General features: G+C 37.5%; 1 protein-coding gene across 1 annotated transcript in view; it reads right to left on the minus strand.

Moving 5' to 3' along the window:
* The window catches only part of LOC133447359 (protein diaphanous homolog 1-like), a 92,836-nt gene that overhangs the window by 69,493 nt on the left and 1,533 nt on the right, over positions 1–21,810 (minus strand). Inside the window, exons 2-5 of the mRNA XM_061726032.1 lie at positions 3,530–3,556; positions 1,714–1,878; positions 768–869; positions 132–262 (exon numbers count right to left, since the gene is read on the minus strand). Of these exons, the coding sequence (XP_061582016.1) occupies positions 132–262; positions 768–869; positions 1,714–1,878; positions 3,530–3,556 (425 nt within the window). The remainder of the gene's footprint in view (positions 1–131; positions 263–767; positions 870–1,713; positions 1,879–3,529; positions 3,557–21,810) is intronic.

A 21,810-nucleotide genomic window follows, 5' to 3' on the forward strand; every position in this document is an offset into this window, starting at 1 on the left:
CAACATTATTTGGTTTTTCCATTAACTTCAGTGCAACATTCATTACCTTAATTCCAATTAACAACGTTCCAAGATGTACTTAATATCCAAATGTTTATCATCTGAATTATGTGTAGGTCTGTGTCTGTTACCTAACAGGGTTATTATTGAGCGAGACACGTAGGGATTCCAGACACGCCAACAGCTGTGTGTCTCGGTAGTCTGACCTCAACTCCTGGATGTACATCAAGGCTGACTTGGAGCTCTCCTTTTGGTCTTGACCCTGATTTATAAAAAAAACAAACAAACAAAAAAACAGACCAGTTACTTTGTGTTCTACCTTTGTAATTGCCTTATAACAGGATGTAATAGGAGTACTTTTCCTAACGAAGAAAAACTTCAAGGTATGAACGGTTAGAAACAGTCAAGCATGATTTGAAATTCTGATACAAAAATATGTGAAGGATTTCTCTCTAAATAGGTTTATTTTACAATTAAATACCATAAAACTGCTCCAGCCAATTACTTTGCATTCAGAGTTATTTTTGTAATATAATTTTTCCGAAATTATATATTCAATCCCCCAGCGCACTTAAGTAGTGTGCTGTGAGTGTGCAGTGACGGTTAAATACGAAAATTAGGTACTTTCATTAAACTATATATTTTAAACAATTTTCTTAAATGTTTTATGGACAAATGATAGTACACTGAAATGGGCAATTTAGATGCTTCTTTCCAAGAAGAAGATATCGTATAAAAAAATAAATAAAGAGAGCATTAGTACTAACAGCTTTGGAGGTATGAAGGTACTGGGAGACCATCTCTCGTTTGATCATCATATCTTTCTGTCTCAGAGGCTGCTGCTTCTCCTCATTCAGGTTCATATCCACCTGGAGAAAGACAGGAAAATGGAATGAAGAAAAAGAAACTGGAAGAGTTATACAATGTTTAAAGAAATTTTGGGGAAAAAAAGTCTATGGTGCCAAGATACTTGCAGCAAATACTGATAACTCGGGCAGTATTTCATTTTACTTTGAGCTTCTTTTTGTGAAAACAAAAGTCATTCAAATCCAACACTGCTTAAAAACTAACACCCCTCGCTCACATAAAAAAAAAAGAAAAAAGATTAAATCAGTACTATATCAACGAGGGATAAAGTGCTTGTGAGTAAAATCAATCCATCAACCGTTATTTATATAGCACATTTCATCGACCTAAGTTGACCAAAGTTCTTCACAGCCTTAAAAAGAAGAAAAGGATAAATATCGTAAATACAATTAAAATATAAATTAAAACACCTAAAAAAAAAAAAGAGTAAGAATGAGAAATAAAAAGATGTAGATAAAGCAAATTAAAACCGAGAAAAGTAACATGGTGCCCTTATATGTCAAAAGCCAATCTCTATAAGTAAGTTTTGGCTTTAAACAGTTGCAGGTCAGAGATGATGCGTAGCTCAGCGGGAAGAGCGTTACAGAGTTTGGGACCTGTGACGGGAATCGTCAACCGCGGGACGTCTAACAGATACTGGCCAGCAGAACACAAAAGTTGGTGGGTTGGGTGTTGAAAACTTAAAAGCTCACATAAATAATGAGATGGAAGGCCATTAACTGTGCTAAAAACGAACACCAAGAGTTTATTATTAATTCTGAACTGTACTGGGAGCCATTGGCGAGAGTACAGGACGGATGTGATATGTTGCAATTACTTTCAAACCCTTCTTTTTGTCTTACTCACCAACATCTGTTCAAAGAGTTCCAGGACATATTCATCAGAGTGATCCGTGAGCATGGCAGTCTGAGCGCTGATGTCGATGTTGGCAGCTGAAGAATGGCGCTGACTTGGAATGTGGCCAGGCTTCTCCTTGTCCTTTTTCATTCTCATGCTGGTGAAACGCTCCAACTGGATTAGTAGGCAACACGAAAAAAGGACAGAGTTAACACAAAGCATCTTAAATCAGGTGTTAATGTTAGGTTCAATACACATGGATTATTTATCCTAGTTTTATCGATAACACATTAGCCCCTTTCATACATGCATTTATTTATCCATCTTAAATGCGATTATGCACCCTGATGAACGTTCATTAAAATACACTACAGCAACAGTAGAACGTCAATCGCAGACTTCAGAAGCACAAGATGAAAGTGGGAAGTGGACATCTCATTTCATCTTTAAATATTATGTTATCTTGTATTTTAGTTCTCAACTCCTATGGCTCTTAAACCATGCCAAATATCAGCCGCCAGGAACATAGAGCATTGGCCTTCTGTGCTTCATTTACATGTCTCAGATATAAACAGTTCTCAAATTTGCCTCATTAAATAACATGCATACTATCCTCCTGATCTGACAGGTATTTCTTCCTATGCAGCTGCAGATTCAAAATTCTCGCTGGAAGTTGGACCGTTCTGCTGTGTTCGAGTGCTATTAATATTATTTTCTCCACCTGCCTGTTTTTGTTTTATTGCTTACACAGTAGTAACATAAGCAGAAAAGACAGGAGGTCATTCATTGCTGATAGTTCCTGGCATCAGTTTTGTATGTAAAATACTTTATACAGTACATGCCCTGTGTAATCAACTATGAAAACCAGTGAAACAACTCTACGGTGATTAAAAGTCTTCTCACTTGTCCTGCAAAAACTACATCTACCTATAACGTTCATTCATGCCAACTGTGTGGGCAAATAAATTACCATCCAGCAGGCTTTATATACAGCATTCAAGCATATGGTTGTGAAACAGTACAAACAAAAACTTGTGTACTGTTATTAAAACAGGCAAGAGATTTTTGTTAATTAGCATAACAATACCTGAGGCTAGTACAAAAAAAAAATCTTTTTAAATAAAGTTTTTAAATCCATCACTATTACAAGTTGGAGAGACTTGAACAAAGCTTTCTCACAGTGACTGCATCTCTTACAAGAAGCTTAATACTGCACAAATGTGCAGCTAATTCTGCACTTTTGCATCTAAATTGATCTACAGGGAACTGTCCCACATGCCTAACACAAGGCTGTTAACAGCTTCAAGAAGCCATTAATTTAATACATATGTATGAAAAGGGCTAAGATATCTTAGTTGAGATAAAATGCCACGCAAACAAAACATGCAGAAACATGCACCAGATCATAAAAATAAAAAAAAATTTAAAACATGATGCAAACATTATTGTTCGTGTGGTAAACTTCCAAAACTTGTGTGGATTATTTTTATTGGTGAAAACACACAAACACACAACATTAATTAAGGCATACATATAATATTGGCACATATCGATATAGTGACCCTTATATCTTGTAAAAGATAATCTGCAGTTCTTCTGTTGCCAGCACATGAAGGCATCACTAATCTATGTGCCAAGTCAATGAACACCGTGAAAACAAGCACACTCAACCTGGTCACAGCACAAGACAAAACATACATAAAAAACAAGCGTGTCATGATGAATTAGTCTTTTGACATGACATTAGATGCACATGGGTGAGTTGGTTTTAGCCAAGATGGTTAAGTGAAGCACACTGGTGATGGAGACAACACAATTAACCTACCTCATCAGGAAACAGCCGTTTGAGTTTCTGTAGAGGATAAATGGATGAAAAGGTGGGAATTTGGCAAGGAAGGGTAAGAAAAATGTATCAGGGAGAAGGGAAAAGCAGTGATGAGGGGGAGGAGGAGCAGGAGAGAAATAAGGAACCCATTAAAAACAATTCATTTGTGACAGGGAGTAGATCAAGGACATTATTCATCAAGTTCCAAAGTGATTAATTAAAGGATGGAGAGAGAAATAAGAAAATAACCATTTAAAAATGTATCCAGTTCTTTATTAATAATTACTCTTGTCGTATTAGGGTCAAAATATCCTTAACTAAGATAAGGTTGAAAGCTGAAAAGAAGTGTAGGGTTAAAACAGTAGCCCCATCATGTATTAAATGAAACCACTAGATGTCAGGCTAGACCAATATTTTATAGTATGCATGAGGTGTTTTATCTTGTTAACCACAATACATAAAACTAGCAACAAAGTTACCATGGACACATCCTGAATATACAAAGATGTATATAAACACACACCCCGTCACACTCAGACAGTTGAAACCAGCTACTCATCATGCCACAGCAGGAAATTCCCAAAAACCTTGATGATGACACTTAAAGAAGCTGTCTCAAAGTAAATACCTCCCCTCTGGGTAATCAGACTTTACCTTGTCATAAAACTGATTCACCTAAAGAAAATGAAAATGCATTAATGCTATGAATCTTAGTGCTATGGAAAGCTGCACTTGTGTGAGGCTTAAGTCTTGCCTGTCGAAACATACGATGTAATTTATAAATGTTTCAATGCCAAGAAAGACCATGAAAACTAACTAAAACAAAGAAAGCGTAAGGTCAAGATGCATCCAGACTCCAGACCCACCGAGTCTCTACATGCAAGAAACATCATCATCAAATTATTATTAACTATTATTATTATTAGCAAGATGAAATGGGCCGTGTTTGCTCCAAGACAGCCCATCATCTCTGGTACACTGTTCTTAATGCTGGAATTAAACCTGACCAGCCCTACCTCACTTACTACCAGAAAACTTGCATAAATGTAAATTTTGTTAAACAGCAACAGCTCTAAGCAACGTCTGCACTGATCAACACAATCCCAAACTCCTCGACATATTAAGACAAAGCCATTTCAAAACTATGGTATACCTCTAGTTATTAATTTAGGGCACAGTTTGCAACCGTTATAAAGAGTCTTAGTTTATGTTTTAAAACAATTCTACAAACTACATAAGTAAGTAGGTAAGTTAGCAGGAATAGCTTTTGCAGAAGTCCAACACATTATCCAAAAGAAGACAATGGGGAAACAGCCAAATGTCTAAAATTGGTCAAAGTTTATTCTGAAAGGTTTTCACCTGTCAATTATTTTTACTTGTAGCCAAGTGAAAATAATTTTTTGATTTATTAATTTTTTCTTTCTTTATTTGTATGGTGCCTAAATGTCATGAAATGCTTTATTTAAAAACAACCGAACTTTGAAATGTTGTTCAACAAACACAGTGGTTGCAATTTCAATTTTGACAACTATTGTTTACCACTTTCATGGAAGCATTTAATATGTACACGCCTAAAATGTCTTAAACGATATCCTATCCGCTGGCATTTCTACATGAGGGTTGGTAAGTTTGAATGGCCTTCACAGAAACCAACTAGGCCAAGTTATCATGATTATAAAAGTAATTAAACAAATAAATAAATGACTTGCTAAGCAAATAATTGTAATTCACAATATACTTGCAGTTACTTTGATGCCTTCATTGAGGTTTAATAATTTGCCCTACGCTGATACAAAAGGCATTTATTTGAAATGAATCACACATCATAATTAAAACATTTTTTAAATGAGACAGACATCAGTAAAATGGCATTAGCTATGCATCATTAAGTCAACTCTATAAAACACAGGAAAGGAAAGTGAAATTAACAGTCAGTTTTGATCCACCTGATTTCATAAAGGCAAATATGATATCATCCAGAGAAGATCCTGTTTCTCAACTGCATGCAAATACTTGACTGCTATGTGTGACAGGTCCGACGCCATCTTATATTTGAGAGCAAAGCTAGTCTGTGTAAACTTTTGAGGAGTACACCAAACTGCAACAAAATATTCTGATCTACTTAGATGGCAAACTTGTAACTTTGTACTTTTGATAATATTTTTCCCTCTTTTACTCACTTTGAGGTCTTTGTAAGTTTTATTCCTGCAATCAGATACATAGTTATCACATTTATTTAGCTGTTACGATTATGCACCAACAGCGTGTGCACAGGGTTTAGAAACATTATCTACATGCAGGACTAAAGACAGCTTTGATCACAAAGTAATTATGTCTTTAAAGGGTTGCCACATTTGTTAGTAGAAGCTTTAGAAAATAAGTAAATAAAAATAAATGAATAAATGGCTCCCGAATGGATCTTTGCACTAGGCAAATGCAACTTCAGACAAATAACATTATCACTTCTTTTCCACCGTGTTGTATTTAACAAGGAATTACAGTTAGTCACTCCCCTCAGAGTTACAGCCTAACGCTACCAACTTCCGAGGCATGTGAAACTGGGTGGAGATAAAAGGTGTTTCTCAATTTGCACTTGTCTTCTCGACTGAAACATTCTCATTCCCAGCTGAAGTACTGTTCCAGTTTAAAGTCTGCATAGCCAATAGGGTTGACATCAGCAGATGTGTTCTTGTTCTGCCATTTTATCAAAGATGCATCAGTGGGGTATTGTATGGGATGGCAAAGTAACACAGAATGCATATTTCATCAAAAAGCAGGAGTAAAGGTATGAGAAACCCATTTGTTACATCTTGAAAAAAAGCACCGTTTTATAAAAGGATCTGGTTTTGATGTTTTTATCCAAGGATGTAGGTCTTTAACTTCAAATATGTGGCTGATTCATTAAGAGAGTCCATCACAAAATTACATTTTCAAAGATCTGTAGGTCTGCTTGCTGAGCTGTGACATCAGCAGATGTGCTGTCTTCTGATACTTAACAAACTGAGCCTGCAAAGTACGAACTGACAAAATACCAAAGTCCAAAACCCAGCACACTTCATATTGACAAATGACCAAAGATGGAAAGGTGAGGTAATTCTACTTCCATCTAGGTCTGTGTGCAACAGTATCCTCTAAATCTAAACCACTCATTAAGCCCATGTCAACACTGGTCCATTATCAACTATAAAACGTGATTTTTTTTACAACAGCTTAACCTGGCATCAACAGCTCTCCAGCCACTCTGACCATTAAAAATGAAAAACCTTTGATCTGTACCAGACCTCGTTTCTGCAACTTTAGTGGTAATGAGGACAAAACCAAAAGCCTTTGGGAACAATGTAATTGTAAAGACTCGCTTAATGATTTGCTCTTCTGGGTCATTAGTATGCATCCTTCCCTGATTGATCAGGCCTATATTAAATAACTATTTTCAGAAGATAACACACAGACACACCTTAAACACGGTGTGAACAACAGAGATGGCACAACAACAGCTGCTGACTTTGTTGTTCTTAGTATCAGCTCTTACTCAGTGAAAGTATGAATTTAATAATACTGCACCTGCTTACATGCATGGTAGGAAAGCCGTCATAAGACCAATTTGCAGTAAAGGTTATTTCCATTAAGGTTTTCAGCCTGCTGTCAGTTATGCTTGCATATTCTGAGAGCATGGACTGACGTGGGATTTGAGTTCACATCGGTGTGATGTGAATGGTAGTCTTTTAACAACACAAAGATGAAATTCTATGGATGCTGTTTTGTTGTTTTAAAACAAAAATGTACTAGTATAGATATAATCTTCAGGATGCGTTTTCAGACTTGGGAATTTCCAAATAAAACAAAATAAATAGTTTTATGTCACTTCAGAAACCTCAGGAGGACAAAAAACAAAATAGAGTCTCGTAGTTGTTACCAGCGCCATATAGAGGTACAGCACTACTGTAGACGTGTAGAGAACTCAAACACTATAGAATATAGTATAATTATAGTATAATATATATATATATATATATATATATATATATATATATATATATATATATATATATATATATATATATATATATATAGTATAATATAATAATAAGAATATAGTGGCTCATGGAATGGCTGGTAGTTTTTCAAATATAAGTAGTTCCAGCATTAATCTTCATTCTTGTTTCTGAACCACAGACGGCAAAACGTTCTTTAAATTACAGCCATTTACTGAATAATGGGAGCCAGCTTAAACTTTAGGTGAAAATTCATACTGTTGCTTCATGTAGAAAGTTTAAGATCATGTTAATCATACAAATAATTAGCTTGCAGTTTGAATGCAGCTGGTTAACATGAGAAACACTTTAGTACAAAATACAGCCACTACCATTTCTAATCAGCATTTCTTTTTCTTTTAGCATTAGATTTGTTGTTTAAGGTACTGGATTATAAATGTTGGTAGTGACTGACTTTTTTGACTCAAGGTTGTTTCTTTTATCAGACAGAGCATCAGTGAAATTAGATACATTCGGCAGCATAAATGAAGATTATCATAGTAAAAACAGTGACTTTAGGCATAGCTAATGAATTCATAATGTTCTGTTTTAAAACTGGAACGAGTGAAGACTGACTGATAATTCAAAAAGGGGTTTAATGTATCCTGAGTAATCAAACCTGAAAATCAAGACCTTTGAATGTCAAAATAAACTGAATAAAGTTACAATTAAAATGCATAATCATATTGCTCAAATAAGCAATAAGTATTCAATACAGGTCATCAATATCAGAGATCAAGCAGAACAAATTAATGAGTCAATACACGTGTATCCAATAGCTTCAAAGTGATGTTTCTCTACTTGAAATTAACTTAAACATGCTCTGTAACATTCAGCTAATTTTGTATCTTACTTCAAGTAGATTAAATATCGTGTCGGTGATGTCAAGAAGCATCATAACTCTGTATTTTACGATGCTGGCTGCAAAAAGTGTTTTAACATTGTTAAGTTACATCCACCTGAAATCTCACTACACAATAAAAATATTCACCAAAGCTATTCTCACTACTATTATATTACCTTTGACAAATAGTTTGTGATTAGTGCCAATGATTTGCTTTTTTGTTTGTAATACAAAAACTAATCAAACAACATGTTTGCATTACACATTTTTGCGCACTTCACTAACCTCAGTTTACCACACACTCCTGAGTCATTTCAATTCAGCTTTGTAAATGAAATTTAAAAAAAAAGTCTCAGGCGATATATCCACTAAACATAGTCAAAGTTCCACTAACACATATTTCCCCACAAGCAGTTGAGCATCCGTTAGCACACAACAGTTATGCCTCGCTAACAGCAAAAGTTTAATACATTTCTCAAAATGTTAGCCTGATCCCACATAACTGGTTAACAAAATACCTGAACACATACTACTAAGTATAATAATACAGAGATCCCAATAATGCAGAGTATCACTTCCATCTGCCTTTTTCTTTTTTACTTTTAAATGCAACACATACACCATACCATGGGGACAGTGCTTTTTTTTCTCCTTTTAATTAAAAAATAAAAATGGTGTAGGCACACAGCCATTTTGAGATTAGCTGTAATCTCTGAAGGAAAGACAGAGAGTCACTTACAAGGACTGACACTATAATCCTAACTAAGCCCCCCAGACACGGCACACGGCACATGCCACACACACACACACAGACACAACACACACACACACACACGAGCAGTCATAACTATGAGGATTAGTCAGGTCTGTCTATTTAGCACTCTGCTGACTCTTCAACAGATATACAAATTACGCTTATATGCAAAGAACCACTTCCAACTTTCCAACACTTTCAGATCTCCATTTTGCAATTGGCTTCATGATGGAAAAAAAAATAAAATAAAAAAATAACAGTACAACCCAGTGCAAATTTTAACAATCAAATAACAACTATGTTTAGGATGAGACATGTTCATATACCATTTTAAAATCTTTCAAATGAATAACTAAAACTGAGAAAAATCTGATTTTCACATCATCTGGGTTACCATTCCTACAAGTGCCCTCAAAAATAGCCCGAAAAGGTAAACAAAAATAAATGAATAACAGGGGGCCATGCAATGGATTGGAGACCTTCACCTCTCTCAGCCCAACCCTCCCTTTTACCCAGAGACTGGGATAGGCTCCAGCAGAGTCGCTGACCCTGAATAGGAAGGAGCAGGTATGAACAACAATGGTGGACGTACGAGATAGATAACAGATTACCACTATTGTATAGTCATAGTAGAATTATGCAGGGAATTACTTAATACGGCAAGAAAGTAAAAACGTCAGATTCGCAAGTATTTTTGTGTGTGTCTCTCTCTCTTTCTATATATATTTAAAGATAGCAACACTTTATATAATGAAGGATTTAAACTGTACGGTTTGAATTACACCATCTGCAACATACAAAACAGCTGGTCATGCAAGATTTAGATTTGGAATACAAATGTTGTTATATGTTGCTTTAAACCTTGCATCTACACATTTAGTGACTTATTTCACAACTTATTTTAGGCGTTTAAATTCAAATCCAGTAACACAGCTTTACACATATAATCTTGAGAATGTTTCATAAACTGTGCATTTGGTTCAGTCAATCCCTGGAGTATGTTTTAGTACCAGGAGCCTTGTAAAGATCCAGGCCTGAAAGAAGGTCAACATATTTACAGGTCCAGTGGTACCCTCTTGACAATTTATGGAAAAGGAGAATGAAAGAGATAAGGTTAAGCCATAACAGAGAGAAATAAGGAAGCATCCTGTTCGCTATTTTTGCACAACTTCCTGTCACAGCCCTCTAAATTTGAGAAATAATATGGTAGTGAGGAAACACTGACGTATCAGTGCATGCGTGCTATTTGTGTTAGTGAGTGTAAAGTGGAAGAAAAAAAAGAAAGAAGTAAGAGCAGAACAGTTGATAAGTGAGTATAATGAAGGCCACAGTAGATGTAAATGTTGAGGTTGCTTCATGTCTGGACATCTATCCACTGAAATCCAGTTTAACATGTCAAAATACGTATTTACTTTAACCTGAACAACCTAGACAACTTGTAATCTGGCCATCAGTATCAGCAGATTAAAACCACTTCAGGAGAATATTTTCAGTAACACCAAAAATATGGACAAAAGCAACATATGAAACAACTTTTCTGAGCAAGCATGACAACAAATGACTTCTGCTTCAAATATAACCTCTCTGTAACTAACAAGAAAACAGCAGAGCAGTAACAAATGCAGACTGGAGATGTGAATTTGTGCGTAAACAGCACACCACTGACACAAAAACTGCCTGTTGCGTCATTTGGCAGAGGAAAGGGAGAGTACAATGTTTGTTTTGGTTTAGCTCACACACACGCACAAGCCCTTCCAGCTCAATGAAACAATGCTTCGTTCCTGATGAAAAGTCATTATATTGAAGGCAATTGTCTCATGTAAACCTGCATGCTATTTTAGTATGCGACAGAACGAACCAATCAAAAAAAGGTTTGATAATTGTTTTCATATACCCTGGAAAGATTTTTTTTTAAGTTGTATTAGTCATGTTTCAAACTAACTAATCAGCCTTAATTAGTATTAGGGACATTTCGGATATTTTTGACTTCCACTCAGTCCAGCTAGAGAGAAAAGCTGCCACTGGGAAGTTTGGCATCATTGTGCAGCACACTAAACACGGACCAGAGCAACCACAGGAGAGTCACCTGAGGAACTCAAAAAGATAATTATATAGATAAGCCTGTTACAAGTAAAGACTTTAAGGCAATCTACATAACAGCTTAATTTTCCTATGACTATCATTCTAAATATTATTAAAAAGATTATGCATCATGAGACTGTAGCCTCCCAGGCTTTAGCTGCAGGAAGAAAACAACCCTTTGGTTGATGAGAAGGATGGTGCAGATGGAAAACAGAGTAGACAAAACAGTCAGACATTTGAGTACAACTCCACAATCAAGGCCCATTATTGCCATATAACATCATGTTTTGAACAATGGATTCCAATGAGGAAGATCTACTATTAGCTACCGGCTAAAATGCATGTCAACAATTCACAAAGTTTACCTTCAGGGGAATTAAACAACATTTGAGTACTTTGGCAAGCCTTATCAGCTCCATGCTCACAGAAAAGTCCTTGGCTTTTTTTTTTCTTTTTACATGCCTCATCTCAAAATATGACAGAATTTAAACAGCCAGAGCTTGTTTGTTGAGCATGCCAGAAAAGCTGTTACAGATTTATGAGATCTGGCAATAGAAAGGAATCACTTTTGATATCATATTTATTTTAAACCACATGCTGTCTGGATCAAGACGCTTTACTCATTTAAAACTTACTAGCAAAGATGTAACTTGTAAAACATGACATGTAGTCATGGACCACTCAATCGATGTCAGCGACAGGAATGACACATCTACTGAGATTAAATGTCTTACAAATCACTTGTTCTAAGTGCTGAAAACATAACGCGTAATTCCTCACCAATTGAAACAAGGCTGTCTCTATTGCATTACATCTTTGCAATGGTTTAAAGACGACCTATTATGAAAAACACATTTTTTCTTGTTTTAACATATATAAAGTGGTCTCCCCTCACCCTGCCAACACAGAAAAGATGAAATCCCATGAAATTCTGAAAGGTCTGTACCCCCCGCCCGGCTGAATCTTCCAGTGTCATGTGACTTCTACGAGCCGTTCAGAATCAGCTCCTGTCCTTACGTAACGACAGGAGCTGATTTCCATAGGTCGGCCTCCGCTGCTGAAACCACGCCAACAACCAACTCCGCCGGCTGGAGCTTCAGCCATTGTTTAGAAACGGTGGCTGTTTCCACAGCGAGGGACAGTTAAAATGAGGTTTTGCATCGACATTTACCCTCATAAAAGGATCAGTTCCAACAGCACGGACCCGGCAACTGCACACGAGTCAGCAGTAAGTGATTTTTTTTTTGTCTACAAGTATGATCTTTGCATGGGCTAAGTATTTAGCTTAGCTCCGGAGCACCGGGGCCGCATACGGAGCTGCCGGAGCTGCTCACGGACCGGACCGGTGAGGAGCCCCGGGCCCTGGTGGCTCCAGTGTTCTATTAGTACCGTAATACATTTTTCTTCTGTGCATGGTTTCAGATCTTCCAAGCAATGCACCTGAAGCTGTTCAACGACACCTTCAGAAGACGCACGGTCCTTCCTTGAGCCAGCAATAGTGCATACATGTTATTTATATACAACTTATGTTCTTATTTGTGAAAATTCAGTGTTGCGATTTCTTGTAACATATGAAATGATGGGGAATCTGAGTAAATAACTGTGGTGTACCTGTTTAGAATTCAATTAAATCTTCCTGTGTGAAGACGAGGTGACTAAAGGCTGATTTATGGTTCCACGTCAACATACTGTGACCAACATCATAAGGACCCAATGACAAAGTACCCCACTGAGAAGTCTCAAAACTATACAAAAGAAACTCTCACAGGGATTAATTCATTCATTTTATGCTATTTATTTTCAACAATTGAAATTTAAAATCAAACTTTCAGTACGTTAATGTGTTGTCCCTTGCCCATTCTAACTTTTCAGGTAAAATCCTATACAGAGCACTACACTACACACTGTGTACACAGTAATTGAGGGATTGTATATCACTAAGTATATCAACTAGAAGTTGAATGATTCACAGGCACGGTAAACTTCAGTTTCACTTGAAGGAATATTTGAATACTTTTAGGATGTACCATCCCTATTGACTGCAAGCCAAGTAACTCGAACTCGTGTCATAGTCGTTTCTTGTGAAACTACTACAATACTATGTCACATATCAGCACTGATGAACCCAGCTAACAGAAGAGGACACTAAGGGACTTAAGGAGACAGAAGACAATAAGAGTGACTGAGTAAGAGTCCAAACAAGAGTTAAAAGTGTCAACCTCCACCACACCAATAGGACACCTGCTGAGCTAATAATTCCCCAAGTTCCTTTGTATTGCTTTAAGACATAAACAAATACCAAGGTGACAGTCACATACTTTTCTTACTAAGGTAATCACAGGCGCAATGCTCGGTATTCCACTGTGTTCCTGCTTTAACAAACCGGTCAAAAATCTTATTACAAAACTCAGCTATGACATGCAGTCAGACGAGGTTTCACAGAAAGCAGCTACTCCACTCATCTGAAGTATACAGTAGGAACAAAGCAAGCTGACACTTCTTTGCATGTTAATTATTACACTTAAGATATTTGGAAGAAGAATCCATCATGCTGAACTTCATATATTTGGACGACAAGTCATTAATCTCACTTGACGGTACATGACAAGTATTAAAATTCATGAATTTAATTTCAAAGCATTTTAACTAGGGCTGATAGAAAAGGAAAAACTCAATTTGCCATTATCAAAAGTGACAATTTGCAATTATTCAATATTGATTCCTAACAATAATTCTATGAAAATGAAAAACTTTACACCCAAAACGAATATGAAATTTAACGAGTTCCACCCTGAAACGTGCACATGTACGTACACACACAAGCTGACAGAGTGCGCTTGTTGGAAAATGTGTCAGAAAAGTTGATAAAAATGTTGTTTCTTTTAAATGTGTATAAAATTGTTGTTCAGCTGTACAGACCGCTGTCAATAAAATAAACAAATAATCATGATTCCTTTAAATCTCTGTGGTGTCCATCTGCACTTTTTGCATACTGAAACTGTCTTTTTGCTTGACTGTGTTACTCTTTTATGCAAGTTACTTTGGATAAAACCGTATGCTAAGTAAAAGGTAATGTAATTTTAATCTAATATGCAGAACAGCAGGGCCTTGAAAAGCCTGGGTCATCATCTTCCAAGTCATCAGCATGGGACCACTTTCACTGATCTGTTGTTAACAGTCCACATTGAACCAAGGCATAGGAAGTGCACATCAGGGTGCAGCAGCAGATATAGTCATTGGTTTAATGTAGATACATAAATCACCTTACAGGTTATAAACCATAAATCCCACCTTTATGAGAGCATAAACTATCTTGTGTGCGATTTATGCGTTATTTAAGGGTGGTGGACAAAACAATCACAGTAAACGCATCTCTGCTAACAGGAGTTCAGGGTAAATCCACCCGACAAGAATCTCCAACAGGGCCAACAACCTACTCAAGTGTGTCTTCATTACACTGTAGTGCCGCACAAGAACATTTAACTAAAAAGGTTGCATAGGCAACAATGAGGAGGTAGTAATGCACAATTTTTGCTGTTCGCAAACAGCGAGCAGCATACAAGGAGCCGAAAAAGAAGAACGCAACAAAAGAATAAAGAGAAGACATATAAACAATGGGTGCTACTTGCATTTTTTATTTATTTTTTTTTAAAACACACTTTCCGCAGCAGTAGTGATTGGGATTGAAAGAAAATACCTCCCCAGACCTCTACAGTGGTGTAATATGCCGACAAGACCTGAACCGACTCACGGGACCATCTATTGTTTTTTTGTTGTAATCTCAAACTTCATGTAATGTACACACAGCAAAATGTCTCTGGTCCAAATAAGTTGTATGGTTTATGTTCACGTGAGATAGCTGAATGTAATTTAGAAATGCTGAATAGCAGAGGCCTGGCCCGCACCTCTTAATAGCAATTTTGAGTAATCTTTTGGTGTTTTTCTTTAATGAGTGTTATCATTTTAGAGAAGACAAAAGAGAAGAAAGTGTCAAATTTAAACAGGCATTACTGCTACAACTGCTACTCTTTGCACTACTAAATTGGCAATGTTTTACTATAACATTACTTAAACATTTCAGCAGTTGATTATTATTTTTGTTTTAAGTGTTACAATAATAGATTTTAATGTTTAATGCGGAATGCAAAATTATAATTGACTATAATAATTGAAGAATGGAAAACAAAATAATGCTTGCCTGTTTAAACTTTATTGATCCAGAAATCATCTGATCCATTACAGCCCTGCCACTTATGCAAACTGTGGTAAAGTGTATTGTGTTTCATTGAACGCTTACGGTGTCTCCCAGTTGCTTTGTGGGATTGCAAAGCAATCTCACATTGACTTTTTCATTGCTGGTTGTCTGTCCTCATTCTGTTCGAGCGGAGGGGTAACTGTCTTAAAGATGCACAATACAGCCAGCTGCTGTCACAATTTTTATTTATTCAGAAAAAAAATAAATAAATAAAAAAAAAAAAAATATATATATATATATATATATATATATATATATATATTCGTCAAACATTCACACACAGATTCCAAGCACGACAAACATGTCAAAATAAAGGTTTTTGCCAAAATGTGGTTGGGGGGGGGGGATATATATATTTTTCCAGATCAAAAAAGTAATTTATCTAAAATTGGACCCATTAAATATGAGTTTTTTTTTGTCACTTGCAGATAAACTTTCTTTTTAACTCTTTTCTTGAGAGATTCATTCTTGTTTTAATTGTGTGATTTGACATATCAATGCACTTGCTTTACTGAATTCTATGTAAAATGATTGAATTATATTTGCCTCTTTGCTGTGTGTTTGATGTGTTATGTTTAATTTTTTGGACAGAGCTACTAAAATATTTTTAAATCACTGCCTTTTAGATTTGTCATGCTCATGGGTGCACAAACTGCAGTATACAGTATATCAAGTTGATATTGAATATGAAAATTTTACTTATTGGTTATCGGCATCAGTAACATAGAAACAGTCAATTATCAGTCTTCCATTCTTTTGTACCATGCTGTCAGGGGCATTAGAAATTCTGCTTTATAACCTGGTGTGCTTCCCCTGACAAATTGCGGTCGTTGGGTCTTCTTACCCAAGTAAAATGTTCCCCGGTATACTAGTGTGCAGCAGTGTGAGGCTCAGCTGCTATGAACATGGTTTGTGCAATTGAGCACAAGAGAGAAAAATAATTAATGGTCAACAGGTCACCTAACAAGCAATCAGCACAACCCTAAATTGAAGCCACTAACTTGCAGTGTGAGCACAGATGCAGCATGTTTGAGATACTTGCAAAATACTTGAACAAGAAGTGGTTGGCAGAAGTCATTAATACCCGATTTAGTTCAATGTTTGTCAAATAAACTGGATAACTTAAAAAGGTACACTCAACATGTAGCTTATTATTGTTGAGTGCAAAAACACAGTCATATGTTTTAACCTTCCTTCATATCCTCATGTGCATGTGTTGATTGCCTGCGTTGTTTCCCAGTGTCCCTTTGTCTTCAGCTTCTCTGCCAATCCCTGCTCATGGATGGTTCACTTGCTTTTCTTGTTCAGCTTCGCTCTCGTAAATACATCCATTCAGCCTGAGCCAAGCGGCCCCTACCAATAAGTCCATTCCACTCTGGTTTCATGATAGCACAGTACTTCCAACTATTCACTTTTCAGTATGCTGCTCTTAAACCGAGATTAACACAACAAGAAACTGTGCATCTGCTTGGGCCTAGGTGGGTACTCATGAGCATATGTGTGTAAAAAGATGCAAAGGAAAACCACTGTGCACAAAAGCAAACTCCCACTTGAAGACGGAAGAGTGACTCAAGAGTTGAGAGCTAGCTGACTTGACTTGCAGAGAGTACAGTAAATTAAACTTGTGCTGAGGTGGTTCCCCCAGGATGTAGACACACTGCTGTGCACAAAATTAGGCAGACACAAGATGTCATGCTTGAAAGAAGGTGCGCTTATCTATGCAATTAATCAAATTCTTAATGACTTTAAAAAATGAAGCAAAAGCACCTCACATCGTCTCAATTCTCTTTAAAGGGGGAAGTGAAAAAAATAAGAAAAAAAAAAGCCACGTCACCGTGTTGAAATCAATCTTTCCAGGAGCTCAACGATCATCCACCTCTGTCACGTGAAACCTGCAACAAACTAAACCGCTGATGTTCTTGGTGACATTTGCAGAGTCTCCTAAACAAGCCTGATGTACAATACACCAATACAACACCATCCATCCATCCATCCATCCATTATCTATACCCACTTTATCCTTTGCAGGGTCACGGGGGTCTGCTGGAGCCTATCCCAGCTATTTTCAGGCGAGAGGCAGGGGTTACACCCTGGACAGGTCGCCAGTCCATCGCAGGGCCACCCAATACAACACCATTTATCTTTTTTTTTTACCTTGTCTGCACACCAGTGGCGGAGGGTGGGTCTCAGTACAGAGGGGGCGGAGCATTCTCGATGGGCCCTTATGATAGTCATTTTAACGTTCAACACCTCATCCTACCCATCAAACAACATTTATTCTCACTTTTATTGAGCCAAGCAAGCCTATAGGCCTATGCTGCAGAAAGCAGAGTAAAGTCACAAACTTGTTCAGAAGAACACACACACACACACACACACACACACACACACACACACACACACACACACACACACACATAGGCCTGACAGATGTCAATCACATGGCGCTGAAAACTCAGATAGTCACCGACTGACTCAGTTCCAATCTTTGATACAGCTTAAATACAAAAAAAAAAAAAATTACACAATCTATTTAGATAGATATAGACACAGTGGTCTATAACATCATTTCTGAGCTCTATAACAGAGAATAGACTCGGCGGTTTAGTTGACAACAACACAAAGCACATTCAAATAGGCAGGTGGTCGAGGCTACCACAACATTCTGATAAAGAAATTATTTATGAAGGTTACACTGACTCACCAATGGCAGTTGACTCTTCCATAAAACTTTGTACATGCTTAGTCCTCTTTTAAAGTTTAGCGCTCATCTCCTTCATGGCCGCAAATTTGCCGAGTCGGCAAATTGGCTGTAACTGTTAAGGCTAATTTATGGTTCCGCGTTACACCAACGCAGCGCCTACGGCGTTGGATACGTGGCGATGCGCAAGTACGGTGCGCGTCGCCGCGTACCCTATGCCGTAGGCTTCGCCTTACCCTACGGCGTAGGCTCTGCGTCGATTTAACGCGGAACCATAAATCAGGTTTTACAGCCAATCAGCGTTGGCTCACAGCCCCGATGCGTTCAGGACAGTTGTAAAGTAAGAATTAGCCTACACTGGCACAATGCACATTTTATCGTAATTATAGCCTACAATTTACGATTATATATGAATGTATTAGGGCTGAAACGATTCCTCGAATAATTTGAGTAATTCGATTACAAAAAATGATCGAGGAATTTTCTCTGCCTCGAGGAATCATTTAATTTATTTATTTATTTATTTATTTTTTCGTTTAATTTCACCAGCTCAAAGCCTCGTATTATGCCCGGACCACATTTAATGCGACACAACGCGCTGACGCTGCGCCATACATCCATGCGCTGCGCACGTTAAAGGGGGGAGAAAGAGGCGGCGGGTATGTTTGGTTTTAGTAACATGCCATGCTCAGACAGTCTGCAATGGCCCAGACGGGAGACTAATGTAGTTCAGTGCTTAACTTTTATTTTTAAATCCACGCTATATTCTTCTGGTCCGTTCTCCTATGATGTTCCCCCTCTAAAGCCAAAATTATTGTTCCGCGTTAAATCGACGCAGAGCCTACGGTGCTCTCCGACGAGGGCGGAGAGCAGCGGTCCGGCTGGCGTTGCCACGGCTACGGCGTAGGGTACGGCGTAGGGTACGCAGCGACGCGCACCATTCTGCGTTGTTGTAACGCGGAACCATAAATCAATAAACAATGTCCCCTACGCCCCGGACCCAGTAAATATGGATGTCATTCAAACTTTAATAAAATAAACAAGAAAACTAGAAGTTTCCCAAGACTTTTTCACAGTACAGCATGTAATTTATGTTGTAAAACTGATTCCTGCTTTTGCACTACCTTTCACAAGCTGTGTGTGTAGTATTGAATAAGACTAAACAATTCAAGAAGCATGATGCAAGCTCCGTCTCATCTCTCTTTTCCTGCTCTACCCGGCTGCCCTCCGGCAGGAGGGCCCCCCTTATGAGTCAGGTCCTGCTCAAGGTTTCTTCCCTCTTAAAGGGGAGTTTTTTTCTTGCCACTGTTTGGCTTAAGGTATTTCTCCCACTGGGGGGATTTTTACCTGCCATTGTTTATGTTATGTTTATGTAATAATTGCTCGGGGGTCATGTTCTGAGTCTCTGGAAATTACCTAGAGACTACTTGTATTGTAATAAGACGTATATGGTGTTCAGTGAGGCATATTTCAGGCTCAGATAATACATACATTTCATACATTTACCACTTAATCTTTGTGCTTACATATACTATTGAATATTACCAAATTTCCAATAAAGCACCTTTTCTTCACTTATTTCTGTCACATCAAATAAATACTCAAAGTGAGCATCAATCTGAATAATGAATCAGTGTGCGCTCCTGGTCACCTATTTAATATTATATGTAAGGCCCTAAAAACTTCTTAGTCTTGACAAACATAAAAAGGAAATTTACAGGCATCTAGGTTTTAGTGGGAGGAAGATACAACATTAGACACACCAAAAAACACCACCTCAAGCCAAAATCTGTGATTTAGAATTCACCTTGTGATCCAAACAATTGTCCAAGGCAGTGATCCCTAGCTAATCCCCACTGTGCTTGCCTGCTGGGTTTAGACAGCATGCATGTTTCTGTCAACAGCATTTATGGATGCTGATCCTGCCCATCTCTCTGGACCTGAATAACACAGACGGCTCCTTAGGGAGCCCGGCCAAAATGCCCTGGTTTTAGTCTCAAGCAAAAGAAAATTCTTGGTTTATGTTTGCATTCTCGTGGCCTTGTAAGCACAGTGAATCATAGTTAATCATTCCTCTTACACTTAACTGCAGGTAACATTTGCCAAAGGGCAGCCAGTGTGCAAACTGAGACACACACGTGATCTGGCTTACAGACATGCTTACCCACAGCAGGGGAGCATTACAGGAATCCAGTATGTTTTTGTGTGATAGAGCTAGTTGTAATTACAGACATGGTTCATAAGGGGAAGGAAACATCTGATGAAGTCAGATGTGATTAGCGGGAGTAAAAAGCAAATGTTTTTTTGTGAAATAAAGAAGCAAAACAAAAAACGGTTATATATTATGGGAGGTTATGAAGAGCCACTGTATTTTCCAGAAACCAGACTTTACTGCAGTCATTCCAATGAGATGATCCCAAATCCCTCTAAAATCTATGACTTTGCAAAGTAATGACTAAAAAAAAACTGACAAATTCACAGATGAGACAATGTAGACATTCATGATTTTTTACAAAAAATTCCAAATAAACTGAATGCAGCTGATTCACACTTAAGTGTTAAATGCCCTTTGTGTTCTTGCCACTAGTATGCCAAGACAGAAGTGAAAGAGGAAAATGATGAAGTCATATATGAGTAACTGGGAGGGGTGTGGGAGCTTGCAGCAGATGTCATGCTCTAAATCCAGTACACAATTGACATGAAGAATTTTTAACTCCAACTACCGTGTAATACAAATACAAATACACCAAAATGTGTTCACATTTACGAGTCAGTGTGGTATTGAATTCAAATATATCTATTTCTATGGCCAGCTGCACATGCTGGCATCCATGTATCTACCCTAAAGCTAAATGCTAATGGGCAAGTTGTCTCAGTGCATTGCACAACTGGTTTCTGTCTGTGACTGTTTACATACAGCACTGTTAAATCCTATGTACATTTTAGCCATTGCGAAAAATAACAAATACAGCTATTCAAAGTAGCATAAACTGTGCATAGTTGTGTAAACGGTGCAAACATGTCAGCTCTTGTCATTAAAACTGGGCATTTAACAAGTCCAATCAACTCCTACTGACAGACACTGATGCAATGAGACTCAAGTCCACGTAGTGCAACTACCAATGTGAAAAAGTTCTCAAGAACAGCCCTGATAAAACTGTTGCAAATGAAAGCAAGTCTTCATTCCTGTAATATGACTTTTTCTAACGTATCCTCTATGGTTACCATGTGCCACTGTGTACAATATCAGTTTTCACCTGTTGCCAGCCATGACTCAAGGGTAAAGTTACACAAGAGTTTGCTCTGACTGACGACAAACATCAGCATGTTTGATTAAGTTACTTCAAAAACGCCTTTCAAAAGAATGTCGGTTAATTAATTTGACACATAACTTGATGTTTTTGTTTCATGCAGAAATGCATCCCCCCCTGCAGGACTGAACAGCCTGAAATGATGGTACAAGTGCTTGTAGAAACGTTAAGTCATGTACTGACCTGTTGCAATTCGTAAGGAATGCAAACAACTTAATGATTATTGCAGAATCGAAGTCTGCATAATCAAGGAGCCACCCATGTCCTTATATACAGGTACTTTGACCTGGATCGTGAACACAA

The sequence above is a fragment of the Cololabis saira genome, chromosome 7 (assembly GCF_033807715.1).
Source record: "Cololabis saira isolate AMF1-May2022 chromosome 7, fColSai1.1, whole genome shotgun sequence".
NCBI lineage: Eukaryota > Metazoa > Chordata > Actinopteri > Beloniformes > Belonidae > Cololabis > Cololabis saira.